Source organism: Littorina saxatilis, linkage group LG10 (assembly GCF_037325665.1).
Source record: "Littorina saxatilis isolate snail1 linkage group LG10, US_GU_Lsax_2.0, whole genome shotgun sequence".
NCBI lineage: Eukaryota > Metazoa > Mollusca > Gastropoda > Littorinimorpha > Littorinidae > Littorina > Littorina saxatilis.
In genome coordinates, this window is record NC_090254.1 from 41,443,124 (window position 1) to 41,459,790 (window position 16,667).

General features: G+C 42.2%; 1 protein-coding gene across 1 annotated transcript in view; it reads left to right on the plus strand.

Annotated features, from left to right (window-relative positions):
- Positions 1-1,065: 1,065 nt before the first annotated feature.
- The window catches only part of LOC138978850 (uncharacterized), a 124,826-nt gene continuing 109,224 nt past the window's right edge, over positions 1,066-16,667 (plus strand). The window contains exon 1 of the mRNA XM_070351647.1: positions 1,066-1,240. Within this exon, the coding sequence (XP_070207748.1) occupies positions 1,169-1,240 (72 nt within the window). The 5' untranslated portion in view covers positions 1,066-1,168. The remainder of the gene's footprint in view (positions 1,241-16,667) is intronic.

Here is a 16,667-nt window from a genome sequence, read left to right on the forward strand (position 1 = left end):
GGGGACCATTATAGAGCAGTTTTTGCCACGAATTGGTCCCCCGGGGGACTACTTCAGAGGGGGGACCGGACCGGATCCTACACCGGGAAAGACAAATCTGGGCAGAATTTCAATAACTGTATTATTCCCGAGTTTTCACCGTGAAATATCGAACGTTAACCAAAGAAATCGACTTTTCTTTTTGCAACAGAAGATCAACGGACCAGAAAAAAGAGCAGCACTTAGGGTGCGGTTTGCTTCATTGGTTCGTCTGATCGTTGCAAAATTGACCGATCAGAAGAAATTTGTTTACGGCCAGAATTTGGTACAGGGTGTTTGGGGCTGAGAAAACACCCGTATCTCAACCCTCACTCGCGCCCAGAGAAGATATGATCACAAAAGTAACCGACCAGAAGATGTATATTGCGTACGAGATACACGAACACGGGAGAACGAGAACTGGACGAGATCAGTACCTCTATGAGAGACAGGGAGCAATAGGCGGGGGAGGGGGGGGGGGGGTGCAGAGAGAAAGGAGAGAGAGCATAAAGAGATACCTAGAACTGAGAGAGAGGATAGAGAGACTGGGGGAAGAACGGACACTAAGAGACCAAAATTGGAGAGCGAGAGAGAGAGAGAGGGAGAGAGACAGAGACAGAGACAGAGAGAGATAGATAGAAAGAGAGAGACAGAGAGACAGAGACAGAGAGAGAGACAGAGAGACAGAGACAGAGAGAGATAGAGAGAGAGAGAGAGACAGACAGACATACACATAGCCATAGACATAGAACACTGTACTATCTCAACGAGAAACTCAGGTGTGGTGTATCACATAATTACCATATACAACATAAAACGTAAGAACAGAGAGACACAGACACAGACAGACAGACAGACAGACAGAGATAGAGAACAGAGAGGAAGACACACAGCTAAGGACAAAGATGCTTTGACCATACAGATAGGCGCGTAGACTCACAACTCATTTGCACGGACATGGTCACCAACGGACAGCATCGGAGAAGCGTCGGTATATATCTATTGGCCACCGTTTGGTCCATGCCACATTTCCTACGGCGCCTGCACAGTATGATGCACGCGCTCCGCCGATGCCTTGGACAGTTACATGAAGTTTGTTGATTCATCACCGAAGACTTCAGAGGAACCGAGTTTGCGGTATTAAGACACCATGCGAACCTTGTTGTTTCTGTCGGGTGCGGCCGGTTTACTTTTTTTCCTCTGTGTTTCGGCCAATGTCAAGGTAAGATATTTTTATTTTTATTATGTTTTTTTGTTTGTTTTTGAATTCTGCGAGACAAGAGGGAAGAAATTGCTCTCTTGGTTGTTCTGGAAAAAAGAAAAACATACATTCCTTGAATTTCCTAAAATTGATTTGGTAATTTTTTGTGTTTTTTCCCCAGTTTGTTTCTGTCACTGTTCGTGGTTATTGTTTTCACAACTGCATATTAATTGTTTTTATGTTAGTTGTTTCTTCTAAATGTATCTTCTTGTTATGTGCATTTGTGTATTGTTAAAACCCCTTGCAGTTTGATTTCAAAGTCTCTCTCTCTCTCTCTCTCTCTCTCTCTCTCTCTCTCTCTCTCTCTCTCTCTCTCTCTCTCTCTCTCTCTCTCTCTCTCTCTCTCTCTCTCTCTCTCTCTCTCTCTCCGTCTCATTTTCCCTTTTTTTCTCGTTTTAATTCGTGTTTTTTTTAAAGTAGTTTGTTTGTGAACGTTTGATTACGATAGTATTCCTGCGCTTTTACTCTGTCGTTATTTCTTTTTTTTTTTCTTTTTGAAAGTCATGTTCTTCCATTTGTCCACACGTACTTTCTCCCTCTTTTCTTATTGTAGTTCTTTTTTGCACTTGTGCGGTATCTTCGAATCATTCGATTTGGCTTTATTTCTTTTCTTTTCTTCTTTTTTTTTTTTTTTTTTTTTTTTTTAATCAATCAATGAGTCTTATATCGCGCATATTCCGTGGGTACAGTTCTAGGCGCTCTGCAGTGATGCCGTGTGAGATGAAATTTTATACGGCCAGTAGATTGCAGCCATTTCGGCGCATATTTACCTTTCACGGCCTATTATTCCAAGTCACACGAGTATAGGTAGACAATTATTAACTGTGCCTGAGCAATTTTGCCAGGAAAGACCGTTTTTTCAATCGTGGGATCTTTAACGTGCACACCCAATGTAGTGTACACGGGGGGAGGTTCGGACACCGAAGAGAGTCTGCACACAAAGTTGACTCTGTGAAATAAATTTCCGCCGAACCTGGGATCGAACTCACGTTGACAGCGGCCAACTGAATACAAATCCAGCGCGCTACCAACTGAGCTATATCCCCACCAAACTACCAATACAATGTCAAACACCAAAGTTTTGTGCGTCTTTTCCCCCCTATTACTTAATATGTATTACTGTGACTCGCTCGAGTAAAGGTGGAACCAGATTTCGCCCGCAAGCACCAATGAAAAATCTATCACATCAGAGCATATATATACGTATTTGTAATATTGCTTGGACAGGCTCGGGGGGCTTGTGGATAAGGCACCCGCCTCCCAAGCGGAAGATCGTGGGTTCGAATCCCGGCCGCGCCTGGCGGGTTAAGGGTGAAAATGTTTCCGATCTCCAAGGTCAACGTATGTGTAACCTCCTTCGTGTGTACATGCATGCAAGCACACGATCAAGTGCGCACGGAAAAGATCATGTAATCCATGTCAGAGTTCGGTGGGTTATAGAAACACAAAAATACCAAGCATGCAGTCCCCCGAAAGCGGCGTACGGCTGCATAAATGGTAGGGTTAAAACGTATAACTCCACTCGTGCAAAAACTCGAGTGTACGAGGGAGTTTCAGTCCATGGACGCAGAAAAAGAAGAAGAAGTAACATTGCTTATTTTACCACACTGTGAGACACTTACTTAGTATCTCTTAAAAGGCAATTAGTATTTGACTCAAAGTGTTTACTTCGAGATGGACAGTGGGTGATCTTGGAGGCACCCATCATGTGGATTTTGCATTGAAGAAGGATCCGTTTGCTATTTTTGACGCAGGTACAGAAACAAGAAAATACCAGAGCAAATCACGGAGAATGGTTTTTTTTTTTAATTGTTTGTTCTGCTAGTGCGTGTGCAGTATTTTGATGCTATTGTTATTTTTTTGTTATTGTTTTGTTGTTAATGGTGGTGGTGGGTAATTTTTATTCTTTTTTTGTTTGGGGATAGTGGTTTAGTTTTTAGAGGGGATGGGTTGGATGCTTTTGTTTTAAGAGGGGGGGGGCTGTCTTTTTTGTTGTTGCGTATTTGAATGATGTGGCTCCGAATGGTTAAGTGCGCATGATGAAGTATCGCGAGATTTGGCGAATATGTCACTACGCATTCCCCGTTCGCCATTATAATAATATAATAATAATAAATGAGCATTTATATAGCGCAACATCATAACTTTACAATTATGCTCTTTGCGCTTGACACATTTAAAAATTAAAACACAGTTATACAAGCATGTACATCTACATTCATAGTCAACAACGCTTAATTAAAAGCATACACCATCAAACATACATTACAAAAAATTCTTCCACTAACTAAGTAATAAAAACATGAATAAAATAGGTAGTGAAAACAAGGAAATACCAGCTGAATACCCTTAATCAGACAGAACATGATCTTAACGGATCTTAACGGACAACCAGAATTCAGTGCGTTTCCTGTTTGTCGAGTAGTCTTGATTAGCGCCAAACATTATTTAAGTATGTTTAAATATATTTAAGTATATTTAAGTATATTTAAGAGTATTTAAGTATATTTAAGTATATTTAAGTATATTTAAGAGTTTGCTACAGTACAACAACAACAACAACAGCAACAACAACAACAGCAACAACAAAAACAACAACAACAACATACCCAAACCATCTGTCATTCATAACATTTTGTACTTTTTAGTTCCAAGCCAGCTATTACCATACGCAGAAAACTCATCAACTGGTCAATTCGTGTCTCACAATAACCGTGATTTCCATTGTGATTCAAGGTGACCAACAGCGGTAATTTGAAACACTATGTGTTGGTCGTGTAAGGGGGCTCGGTATTTCACTCTGACCAGCTCGCTTGAAAATCACCTGGTCAATGTGAAGATGAATGAATGATATATCTTCACTTATTGTGTTGAATGACATCATTTGGATTTTGTTTTTCAAAAGAACATAGAAGTCAGAACATTCAACGTACAAACTTGAAACTGTGCGAACTTATCATCCCATATCTCAAGCCAATGTACACCAAATATTAAGTTTAAATCTTGTTCTTGAAACTTCGTTTTGGTTTTCTCAATCTGCTTGGAATAAAACGTGCAGACAAACACACGCATACACGCTGTGGACGCGCACTCACGCTAGCACAAGCACGTTCACAAGCACGCACGCACGCACGCACGCACGCACACACACACACACACACACACACACACACACACACAAGCTACACACAAAATAACTAAATTTAACAAATAAATACATTTAACCAAAAATAATTTAAAAAATAAATAAATTATTAATAAGATCTTGATGATATGGAGCGTGGTTCTTCACTGACCCTTACAAGCAGAATTATTTGTAATCTCGTCCGACACGCGAGAGACAAGAGGACATCCGGCTGGCTCATATTCCTCTTCAGCTTGGCCTTTCCTCGGCTCACCGAGACCTGTGCCTTGTCGCTGAGATCGGCCGATAATTGGAAAAAAACTACTCCAATGTCTTGGTCATTTCAAGGGACAAAACCCTGCAGTCATGTTTAAGCGTCCTCGATGAAATTCGTTAAATGTTCATGTTACAAATTTCCCAAGGTCTAGGATTACCATGGCTGTCTTTCAAAGCGACGTCACTCCTTTTCTTCTCTTCGACGTTCGAAAAAAGGGACGTCTTGCGGGCACCTCCTGTCTGAGCGTCCGATCGAACCGGATGTGTGTGGAATTGTCTTTGTTTTTGCGCAGAAACGATCTTTGTCTCGTTTCGTGGAGTTAAAGTGTGTGTGTGTATGTGTGTGTGTGTGTGTGTGTGTGTGTGTGCGTGTGTGTGTGTGTGTGTGTGTGTGTGTGTGTGCGTGCGTGCGTGCGTGCGTGCGCGGTGCGTGCGTGCGCGGTGCGTGCGTGCGTGTGTTTTGGTTTTGTTGTTGAAGGGACCTAAGCCTGAGCTTGTCTTTGAGCGGACAATCATCAGAGCTTTACTGGTGACAGGCAGTTTAATGAACATAATCTGAAAGCTAATGCGACTTGTGTCTGCCGCTATGCTTTGTCTGCTGCTGGACGAGGCGTGGGGATTAGAGTGAAGGGAGATTGTGAGAGAGAGAGAGAGAGAGAGAGAGAGAGAGAGAGAGATAGAGAGAGAGAGCAAAAGAGAGAGAGAGCAAAAGAGAGAGAGAGAGAAAGAGAGAGGGAGAGATAGAGAGAGAGAGAGCAAGAGAGAGAAAGAGAATTGAACTTTATTTATTTAACAAGGATTAAGATTTAAGGCTACGCCTTTTCTTACAATCTGTCCTTGGGACGCACAGACACACAATGATAAAATTGAAAAATTAAAAATTAAAAAGTTAAAAAGTTTACCAACAAAAGGAGGTCAGAAAACTTCAGCACGTGATGATAAAGATGACGACGATGATGATGATGATGATGATGATGATGATGATGATGATGATGATGATGATGATGATGATGATGATGATGATGATGATGATGATGATGATGATGATGATGATGAGGCATGAAGAGCATACATAATTATGTGGTTATTCATAAAATCAAATGCATACTATGCAAGTAATTATAAGTACAAGCTGGTAGCAATCGAACATGTAGCAATAGTACAACAAAAATATGTTCAGAATATACAATGCACAGCATATCTTTGGCGTAATACTAAGTGTGGTAAATCAAAACGGGTTAAAATACTCAGACATTAAGTGTTTTTTGACACATTTTTTAAAACTTTTAAATGACTTTAAGTGCTTAAAGGATGATGGAAGTGAATTCCAAACTGATGTACCCGAAAAAGCAAGACTGGTCTTATAAAGGTCAATTCGTGGAATCGGTGGGATCAAGTTGACCGACCCATATCTGTCGGTAGCTTTATTAAATAATGCTGTAATGTAAATCGGCACTTTACCGTAATACAATTTATGCATGAAAATGGCTTTGTTTAACTTGAGATGCTTTTCCAGTGGAAGAAAGTTAAGCATTTTTACTTTTCATATCTGTTGGGGAATTATCCTTTACGATGAGTTTAGCCGAGCGACGATAGAGAGAGTCTAACTTTTTCAAGTGGACATCACTGCTGCCATCCCAGGGCGTCGAAACATAATTGATGTGAGGCATTACATCAGCATGGTGGAACATTTCCAGAGTCCTTCTGTCCGTAAATTGCTTTAACTTGGATAGGAGGAAAACGTTCTTGGCTATTTTCTTGCAAATATGCTGTAATTGTGCCTGCCACTTGAATTCACAATCAATAATTACCCCTAAAACGCGATGCTGTTGAACTTGTTCAATTGATTGCGTACCAATAGTAAGATTTAGTTTGAGTGAAGAAATCTGGTGTTTTTGTCTGGTTGAGAGAGAGAGAGAGCAAGAGAGAGAGAGAGAGGGAGAGAGAGCAAGAGAGAGAGAGAAAGAGCGCAAGGGAGAGAGAGAGAGAGAGAGAATGAGAGAGAGCGAGAGAAAGAGAGAGAGATTGAGAGAGAGAGAGAGAGAGAGAGAGATTGAGAGAGAGAGAGATAAAGAGAGAGCAAGAGAGAGAGGGGGAGGGAGAGAGAGAGAGCGAGAGAGAGAGAGAGAGAGAGAGAGGGGAGAGAGCAAGAGAGAGAGAGAGAGAGAGCAAGGGAGAGAGAGAGGGAGAGAGAATGAGAGAGAGCGAGAGAAAGAGAGAGAGATTGAGAGAGAGAGAGAGAGAGATTGAGAGAGAGAGATAAAGAGAGAGCAAGAGAGAGAGGGGGGAGGGAGAGAGAGAGAGCGAGAGAGAGAGAGAGAGAGGGGAGAGAGAGGAAGAGAGAGAGATGATGATGATGGAACTTTATTTTTCAAGGATAGAGGTTTAAGGCTACGCCTTTTCTTACAACTAGTCCTTACATCTAATACAAAATTCCAATAAAGGATAAACAAGCAGAACAAACGAACAAACAAGTGAACAACCAACACAGTGACAACATAAGCACACAAAAACAAAAAGCAAAACAATATACAAATCGAAAATGAACAAGTCGCGTAAGGTGAAAATACAACATTTAGTCAAGTAGCTGTAGAACTCACAGAATAAAACTGAACGCAATGCCATTTTTCAGCAAGACCGTATACTCGTAGCATCGTCAGTCCACCGCTCATGGCAAAGGCAGTGAAATTGACAAGAAGAGCGGGGTAGTAGTTGCGCTAAGAAGGATAGCACGCTTTTCTGTACCTCTCTTTGTTTTAACTTTCTGAGCGTGTTTTTAATCCAAACATATCATATCTATATGTTTTTGGAATCAGGAACCGACAAGGAATAAGAGGAAAGTGTTTTTAAATTGATTTCGACAATTTAATTTTGATAATAATTTTTATATATTTAATTTTCAGAGCTTGTTTTTAATTCGAATATAACATATTTATATGTTTTTGGAATCAGCAAATGATGGAGAATAAGATAAACGTAAATTTGGATCGTTTTATAAATTTTTATTTTTTTTTTACAATTTTCAGATTTTTAATGACCAAAGTCATTAATTAATTTTTAAGCCACCAAGCTGAAATGCAATACCGAAGTCCGGGCTTTGTCGAAGATTACTTGACCAAAATTTCAACCAATTTGGTTGAAAAATGAGGGCGTGACAGTGCCGCCTCAACTTTCACGAAAAGCCGGATATGACGTCATCAAAGACATTTATCAAAAAAATGAAAAAAACGTATGGGGATTTCATACCCAGGAACTCTCATGTCAAATTTCATAAAGATCGGTCCAGTAGTTTAGTCTGAATCGCTCTACACACACACACACACAGACAGACAGACACACACACACACACGCACATACACCACGACCCTCGTTTCGATTCCCCCTCGATGTTAAAATATTTAGTCAAAACTTGACTAAATATAAAAAGCAATCAGCTTTATTGTAATTCAGAAAGAGAAAGAAAGAGAGAGAGACGGAAAGAGAGAGAGGGAGAGAGAGGGGGGGAGGGGGGAGAGGCAGGCACAGAGAGAGAGAGAGAGATAGGGAGACAGAGAGAGTGAGAGAGAAAGGGAGGGAGGTAGAGAAAGACAAAGAGAGAGCGAGAGAGCGAGAATACATGTCCTTCTAGTTCTTGCCTGCAATGTTACCACATTGCCTGATGACGCTTTTCCAATTACGTGAGTAGTGAGGTGTTCGGTTAAGCTTCATTTCTAGGCAAGAGTGAGCGAACTCTCTGTATAATCCTATTGCTATTTGATATGCTACGAAGATTTCCATTGGTCAATTGGGCTAAACTGAGCTCATTGCAAAAGTGATATCGACGACATTTCCGTCGATATCAGTTTTGATATCGACGACCTCTTTATTGCTTCCCCACTTCAAAAACAAAGACACCTAAATTTAAAAACAAAAAAATATATATGAAAATGTAATTACCCCAGAATTTAGTTGAGCAAGTGACTAATTACTTTTTGAAAGAAAAGACATTTGGAAATACTGGAAACTACAAAAAAAGAGTGAACAAAAATAAATAATAATCAGAGGGAGGGATATGGAACAGCCAAAACTACAACAAATACTTTCGTTAATGTCCTAGCTGCATTTTTGTCAATTGTTTCATGTCATGTATTTTGAATAAAATTGTGTTTAAACCAATACAAAATGTCCAGAGAAATAGCAATATATCTAACATTGAGAGACTGTGTGAGGATATTTTCTGCTATTGGTCTGTTTCGACAGTGATATCAAAATCGAGACCGGAGGTTCGATTATGATATCACTGTCGAAACAGACCATAGCAGCATTCTGATAATCATCGGTCCACGCTATCGCTCATGTCTCTCTGACAGGATGGATAGTTGCTACGCCAAGAAGCGGAGCTAAAATCCGAAATCTATCAAAACAAGAATACAGAGTTATCTCCCATATGTTTTTCACTAATGTTTCTGATAAAAGACGTAAGACGAACGTGGTTGTAGAATGGCCGACTTCGACAGTGATCTCCGTTCTGTTCTTCACAGTTATGATACAGACTTCGTTCTAAGGTCAAAACAAGTCGAAATGTTGAGACTGCTGTGGGAAGGAGACCGTGATATTGTTGCATCACTCCCAACTGGTTACGGAAAAAATATCGTCCGCTCCGTAGCCATTTTGTTATGATCACGTGACAAAGTTGATTATCACGTGACACTTTTGCCATATTTAGAGTTGTTTGCATAGTAAATACATCCGCAAAAGATAGCTCGCTTGAAACTGTCTTACATAACAATTCCTTTGTAATTTAAAAATTACACAACACCATGAAAAATCATTATCGACGATCGCGAATCTGCTTATATCAATAACACATTACAAAAAGCTCTAAATATAAAAAAAAAATATATAAAAAACACGATTTCCTCTCCAGAGAAGGAAAACAAAGGCATCCTGTCAGGAATAAATGAGACTCGAAGGGAAGTAACTCATGTTGACCTGAGTTCAAGATGGCCATAGCAGAAGATATCATCACACAAAACATTGGGTCAACGCCCTTGTGAATGTTCTGTCTTCTCAAAAATTAAACGTTCCATTACCTAACCATTCTTGCGTGTTATTTTGTTATTCTTGTATAGGAACCTGCCCTCAAAATGCCTTAAAATAAAACTCTAAGTGAAAAAATATGGTGTACAAAAGTGTTTGTTCAAGGGAGACAATTTGAAGCCATTGGTGGGTAAAGGGTGGAGATTTGTTCGATCTCCCAGGTCAACTGATGTGCAAACCTGCTAGTGCCTTATCCCCCTTCGTGTGAACACGCAAGCACAAGACCAAGTGCGCAAGAGATCATGTAGTCCATGTCAGAGTTCGGTGGGTAAAAGAAACACGAAAATACCCATCACGCTTACCCCGAAATCGGCGTATGCTGCCTGAATGGCGGGGTAAAAACGGTCATACACGTACATAATCTCCACTCGTGCAAAAACATGAGTTAACGTGGGAGTTTCAGCCCATGAACGAAGAAGAAGTCCATTCAGTTGGGAGAGACCGGCACGGTTTGCCTAGTGGTAAGGCGTCTGCCCCGTGATCGGGAGGTCGTGGGTTCGAACCCCGGCCGGGTCATACCTAAGACTTTAAAATTGGCAATATAGTGGCTGCTCCGCCTGGCGTCTGGCATTATGGGGTTAGTGCTAGGACTGGTTGGTCCGGTGTCAGAATAATGTGACTGGGTGAGACATGAAGCATGTGCTGCGACTTCTGTCTTGTGTGTGGCGCACGTTATATGTCAAAGCAGCACCGCCCTGATATGGCCCTTCGTGGTCGGCTGGGCGTTAAGCAAACAAACAAACAAACAAACAAACAAAGTTGGGAGAGCACGGGACTTGTGACCCGAGGGTCGCAGGTTCCAATCCGGGCCGGGACGGACACGGGTCAACTTTATGTGCAGACCCAGAGACAGTATTCATGTCCCACACCTGTGTCACTACAGTGGCTCGTAACAGATCTCGGTCATTCTGCCATAAGTGCAGGTGGCCGTTTACACCTAAACACGCACCGACCTGAGTAGCGCGACTCTTTCTTGCTGCTAGCTTCCCACTGGGAGGAAGCGATCCGAATTTCCCAGGAATGAATTAAAGTAAATGAATGAAATGAAATGAAACTTGCATCGGTATCGGATAGCCATACCGGTTGAAGAGACACAAACAAGGAATAAACAATGAACCCTCCCCATCCCCTCCCTCGATGTTGTTTAGTTTTCGAGAACAAAGAATGATGTATAAATGTGACCCCCCACCACGGAATGAGTCGCATGTCACCTTTGCATGATTTTTATATTTTTACATTTTCCCAAAGAGTTTTTTATGCTCTATCCAGTGGTGAAAACCGTTTTAGAAAAGAGCGAAAACTGTTTGAGTTATAAGCCTGTGACTAAGGTGACCCTCACACTGTTACCAGACACTCCCCGGACTTATATTGAGCCTAGCGCAGAACCGCGCGAGGTGACATGCGACTCATTTCGTGGTGGAGGGTCACAAATGGCCTAAATTCACTGCCAGTGCTCGCTTTCTACGGTAACTGGAACCACTTTCTGTGTTTCTTCAACCCGAACCAACAACCCTAATAATACTGAATATTGGAAAGTCAGAACAACTGATCAGGCGTAAACTGAACAGTCCGTGCATAGAACTGTTCGCGGGTCGAGTTCTGGGGAAGAAAAAGGACAAGGGTAGTTACTCTAACAGTGAATTATTAACTACGAGTTATGTTTTCCTTCTCATCTCCACTCAGCCCTCACTCTCCTTGCATCCAACTCCACCAAAACAACAAACACGTCAACTTCATCCAGCCCGATTTGTGACAGCGCATGAGAAAAAAGGGACAGGTCTGTTGCATTTATCGGACAACATGAATTTTTAATAACTTGATCCGGAACACATGATCCGGACATGTCAACCTTCCGAATGCAGGGTTTGGAAGCTAGTTTACTTGGGATTAACGGGATTTACAGGTTGTTGTTTTTTTGTTTTTTTTTAATTTGCTTAACGCCCAGCCGACCACGAAGGGCCATATCAGGGCGGTGCTGCTTTGACATATAACGTGCGCCACACACAAGACAGAAGTCGCAGCACAGGCTTCATGTCTCACCCAGTCACATTATTCTGACACCGGACCAACCAGTCCTAGCACTAACCCCATAATGCCAGACGCCAGGCGGAGCAGCCACTAGATTGCCAATTTTAAAGTCTTAGGTATGACCCGGCCGGGGTTCGAACCCACGACCTCCCTCTCACGGGGCGGACGCCTTTCCACTAGGCCAACCGTGCCGGTTGATTTACAGGTAGAGAAACTGCGCATCACTAAGACTCAAATTACCTCTCCTTTTTTTTCTCCCTCTTCTTTTATGTTTCGGGGGTGGGGGGGGGAGTATCAGTTTTCCTATTTTGCTGTATATGTGGCAGTTTTCCTATTCTAGATGGTCTTCATTGTATGTCATCCTTTCAGGAAATAATAGGTTTATTAGAGTTATAAGGGGGGGGGGGGTAATTCGCAAAACCAATCGGTACATATAGATAGAATTGTCTCCGTTGATTTTCAAAAAATCTCAAAATGTAAAAATTGGGGAAACCTGATGGGTGTGTGGATTTTTAAGCACGTGACTCGATCATGAAATATAGGGACACACGTCACTTTTTACCAAACGCTGTCACCTCTTCTCCGTCATTCTCTCTTTCTTTCTGCTTTTGCTGCCATGGTTCTTGGTTTGTTTGTTTGTTTGTTTGCTTAACGCCCAGTCCACCACGAAGGGTGATATCAGGCGGTGCTGCTTTGACATTTAACGTGCGCCACACACACAAGACAGAAGTCGCAGAACAGGCTTCATGTCTCACCCAGTCACATTATTCTGACACCGGACCAACCCGTCCTAGCACTAACCCCATAATGCCAGACGCCAGGCGGAGCAGCCAATAGATTGCCAATTTTAAAGTCTTTGGTGTGACCCGGCCGGGGTTCGAACCCACGACCTCCCTCTCACTGGGCGGACGCCTTGCCACTAGGCCACCGTGTTGCGGTATGGTTCTTGGTCGGGCAACGTCCTTATCATGGCTTCCGTTCAAAATGTGTAGGAGTGTTTGAAACATGAAAACTGACATGAAAAAGCACGTGCGTCATTTGGTTTCAACTGCCCAGCTTGCAACATTTCAATCAATTTATCAATTTGATAAATTTAAAAAACGCCAATGAAGAAGGACGCTCAGCTGTAGAGAGAAAAAAAGAAAGAAGGAAAAAGGAAAAAAACCAAAAACATTTCAATCAAAAATCTTATTCTGAGATACAACAGATACGACGTATATTGAGACATGTTGAGAGATATATATGCGAGGCAGAGATGAACATGTGGAGACTGTCGTCATTCATCTATTATTCACATCCTCTTGCTAATATATGTTTGTGAATTAAACGGGTGGTCGTGTATGAAATTGAAAGAAAAAGGCACGGACAGGTAAATACTGGGTCAGAACAACATGACAAAACGCCTTTCTTATTTCGTTGGAGAGAGAGAGAGAGAGAGAGAGAGAGAGAGAGAGAGAGAGAGAGAGAGAGAGACAGAGAGATAGAGAGATTGTCTGTTTGTCTGTCTGTCTGTATGTCTGTGTTTGAGTTTACATGTGTCTATGTGCTTAAAACATGATCAACCCTTCACGAATGAAAAAAACATTTCTAACATTCTTTGCGTGCTTGAAGATAGGCGCACACAACAAAACAAAAACTGACGCTAAATGTGACCCTCCACCACGGAATGAGTGGGATATCACCTCACGCGGTTCTGCGCTAGGCCTTCTATAAAAATACGACTAGTGTCTGTCTGTCTGGCTGTCTGGCTGTCTGTCTGTCTGTTCGCGATGCACGGCCAAAGTTCTCGGTGGATCTTTTTCAAATTTGGACACCGTATTCAGCTACACCCCGGACACAACCTCATCGATGAGATATTTCAACACGTGCTCTCAGCGCGCAGCGCTGTGCGCGCTGAACCGATTTTTTTTTGGTTTTTTGGTTTTTTGTCGGGATCCACTACCAGTAACTCTTCCTTATCTTCTCCAGTGTTTTCAGCCGCGATTATCTTCCTTCCTCCGTGTGGCGTCAATCCATATTCCCGTTACTACGTTACTATTTTTAGAAGGTCACTGCACGTTACTATTTTTAGAAGGTCTCCAGTGTTTTGCGCGTTTAATCCCTTTCCTTCGTGCGCCGGCAAAGCCGGCGTACACCCGGCAGAGCCGGGTCCCAGGCGCAGCCTGGTATTCGGCTCTACTTCTTCCCGGCGAAGCCGGTACCCGGCGAAGCGGGTAATCATCTAGTACTACATGTATACGTCCGGGGGGTGTAAGGTATCAGTGTGAAGGTCACATTGGTCACAGGCTTATAACTCAAAGAACGGTTTTCACTACTGGATAGCATAAACATCTCTTTAAGAAAATGTTAAAATATTTTTTTTAAACATGCAACGGTGACATGCGACTTATTCCGTGGTTGTGACCCTCCACGACGGAATGAGTCGCATGTCACCTCGCGCGGTTCTGCGCTAGGCTTAATATAAGTCCCGGGGGGGGGGGGGGGGGTCTCGTAACAGTGTGAGGGTCACCTTAGTCACAGGCTTATAACTCGAAAAGTTGTTGCTCGTTTCTAAAACAGTTTTCACCACTGGATAGAGCATAAACAACTCTTTAAGAAAATGTAAACATATTAAAAAAAACATGCAAAGGTGACATGCGACTTACTCCGTGGTGGAGGGTCACAAATGGTAAACGCATTCTTCCCTTTTTCTTGGGAGGGTATGAGGGTATGAGGGTAGGGTGTCAACAATATACTAGACGCTGTTAATCATTACCAGCTATTGTGTTTTCAGCGTAGCAATAGGGTCCGATATTTAGACGAGACAAGTATAATGCGACGAGTCGAAGACGAGTCGCATTATACTTGTTCGAGTCTAAATATCGGACCCTATTGCTACGCTGAAAACACAATAGCGATTATATAGCTGTTCTGACCTTGATTTGTTGTTCCAAACTTACAAAATGACAGTTTTTGAGTCGATGCGTTGATCTCAGGTTTTGATAGCAGACGCCGTTTCTTATGCGCATTAGTTTTGCGCAGGCGCCACACTGACTTTGGAGAAAAAAAACTCGATTTGACAACACAGCTGTTAAACAGCTTTTTATTAGTTCATTCGTATACAACAAAAAGAAGTTTGAGTTTTTTTCATTTTGAACAAGACTACTTATGAAGAAGACCAAAACACAACATCAACGGAAAACTAGAAACAACTGAAGAACTAGGATGCAACAAGGGGAGGAGAAGAGAACAGCTAATCCGAACAACGCGAGCAGACGGCAAGAAGTTTTCAGTTTGGGTGAATGGCATTTATACTTGTCTCGTCATGAAGCGAACTTTTCAACCTAAGTTATAAACGACTACATGAATGTTAGCGCCATGGGTTGTACATCAATACTTCAGGGGGGAAGTGGGGTATTTAGTGTGGAGTTACTAGATAAGAAAAGCCGAATGCGAAACTGAGTTTGTGTTAGTCGGCAACTGAGCTCACACAGGCACACAAAAACGGCTGTTCCGTTTTACTCCCCTGTTTGTACTACATCTTTCGACTTTGGGAATTTCGTGGTGTTTAGGGACAGAAAATAATTGGTTTAGTCCTGTTTCATCGGGAGGTTAGCAGAAAAGGGTATGCTATCGACATTTGTAAAGCTGAAAAACATTCCCGAGAAGAATTTCAAGTTGTCAGTGTATGCTGTTGTCGATTGAAACACTGATCATGTGGTACAGATGGGTAAGCCGGAACCATGCGTCTTTGTTATTGACAATATGCTTTTGGATATTGAGTAAAATGGCCGACTTCCGTAGCATTATGCTTTGATGATCGGAAGAGACCATCCAATCACAGCCCCCGAATTCCCCCACGTGTCCATCAGAATAGCTATATTGCTGGATATTAACCGGTATATCACAGAATCTAATCTCATAGGTCGTACGCCATCAGAACCTTATAGTCAGCGCCCGAGTTAGTGCGCGTGGGTGGGTAATGATAAACACACGGGCAAAATATTATTGATCTGATCGTTTTCGATGAGTTTCTGGCGAGTTTGACTGATATGTTCTATCTGGGGGATCCACGGTACAGTAATCAAGACGCAAAATGCACGATTTGCTCGAAAATGCACCGCAAGTATGGTGATTAATTTAATCAAAGTGAGTGAATGAGCTTCTAGGCGCTGAATCTCTCCGGTGCCGGAAACCGACAAATGTCAGAGACGCCGCCTGGAGGCTAGGTGGGTAGCGCCCTCGCGGTACTATTGAGAGCAACACAGTCATACACCATTTAACGCCATCTTGTATCAAGGGAAGTAACCCAGCCCAACCCTCACAAGAGTGCCCTTTCTTTTCCTTTTGCTTGCGAAATGTAATTACTTGTTCATACATTTGCTTTTGCAAAATGAAGGCAGTACCCCCTGCGCGGTAGCATTATTTGTAACGCAGATTCTTTTGATATAACTTTGGAAGCGATATGAGGGTGTTTTTTCTGGGGTACTGTCCCTTTAAAAAAACCGAACAGACCAGATTTCTTATGCTTAAAGGATAAAAGAGAAAGGGCGACAGACATTCTTGTGGGTATTCGCCACTTCCTACTTTGATCTTCAACAGGAAGCTTGACATTTCGTCAAAAGACATTTTTTGGCCCCTATCAAAAAACTAAAAGCACACACTGCACTGACGCCTACGTTAACGGCTGTTAGATTAGATAGATAACAGACGGGTGAAAAATGCTCTGCACCCGATCAAAAGGCCAAGGTGAAAGCGATAATATTCGTTTTCAGAGTGTATCAGGTCGCCTAAAACAGCTCGCCCTTGCACATCACAAGCTCCACGCTATCTCCAAGAGGAGAATGGAGATGCCTAAAAATGGTGTTCACGTGGCAGACTTTGCACTAACCTTTCCCCCAA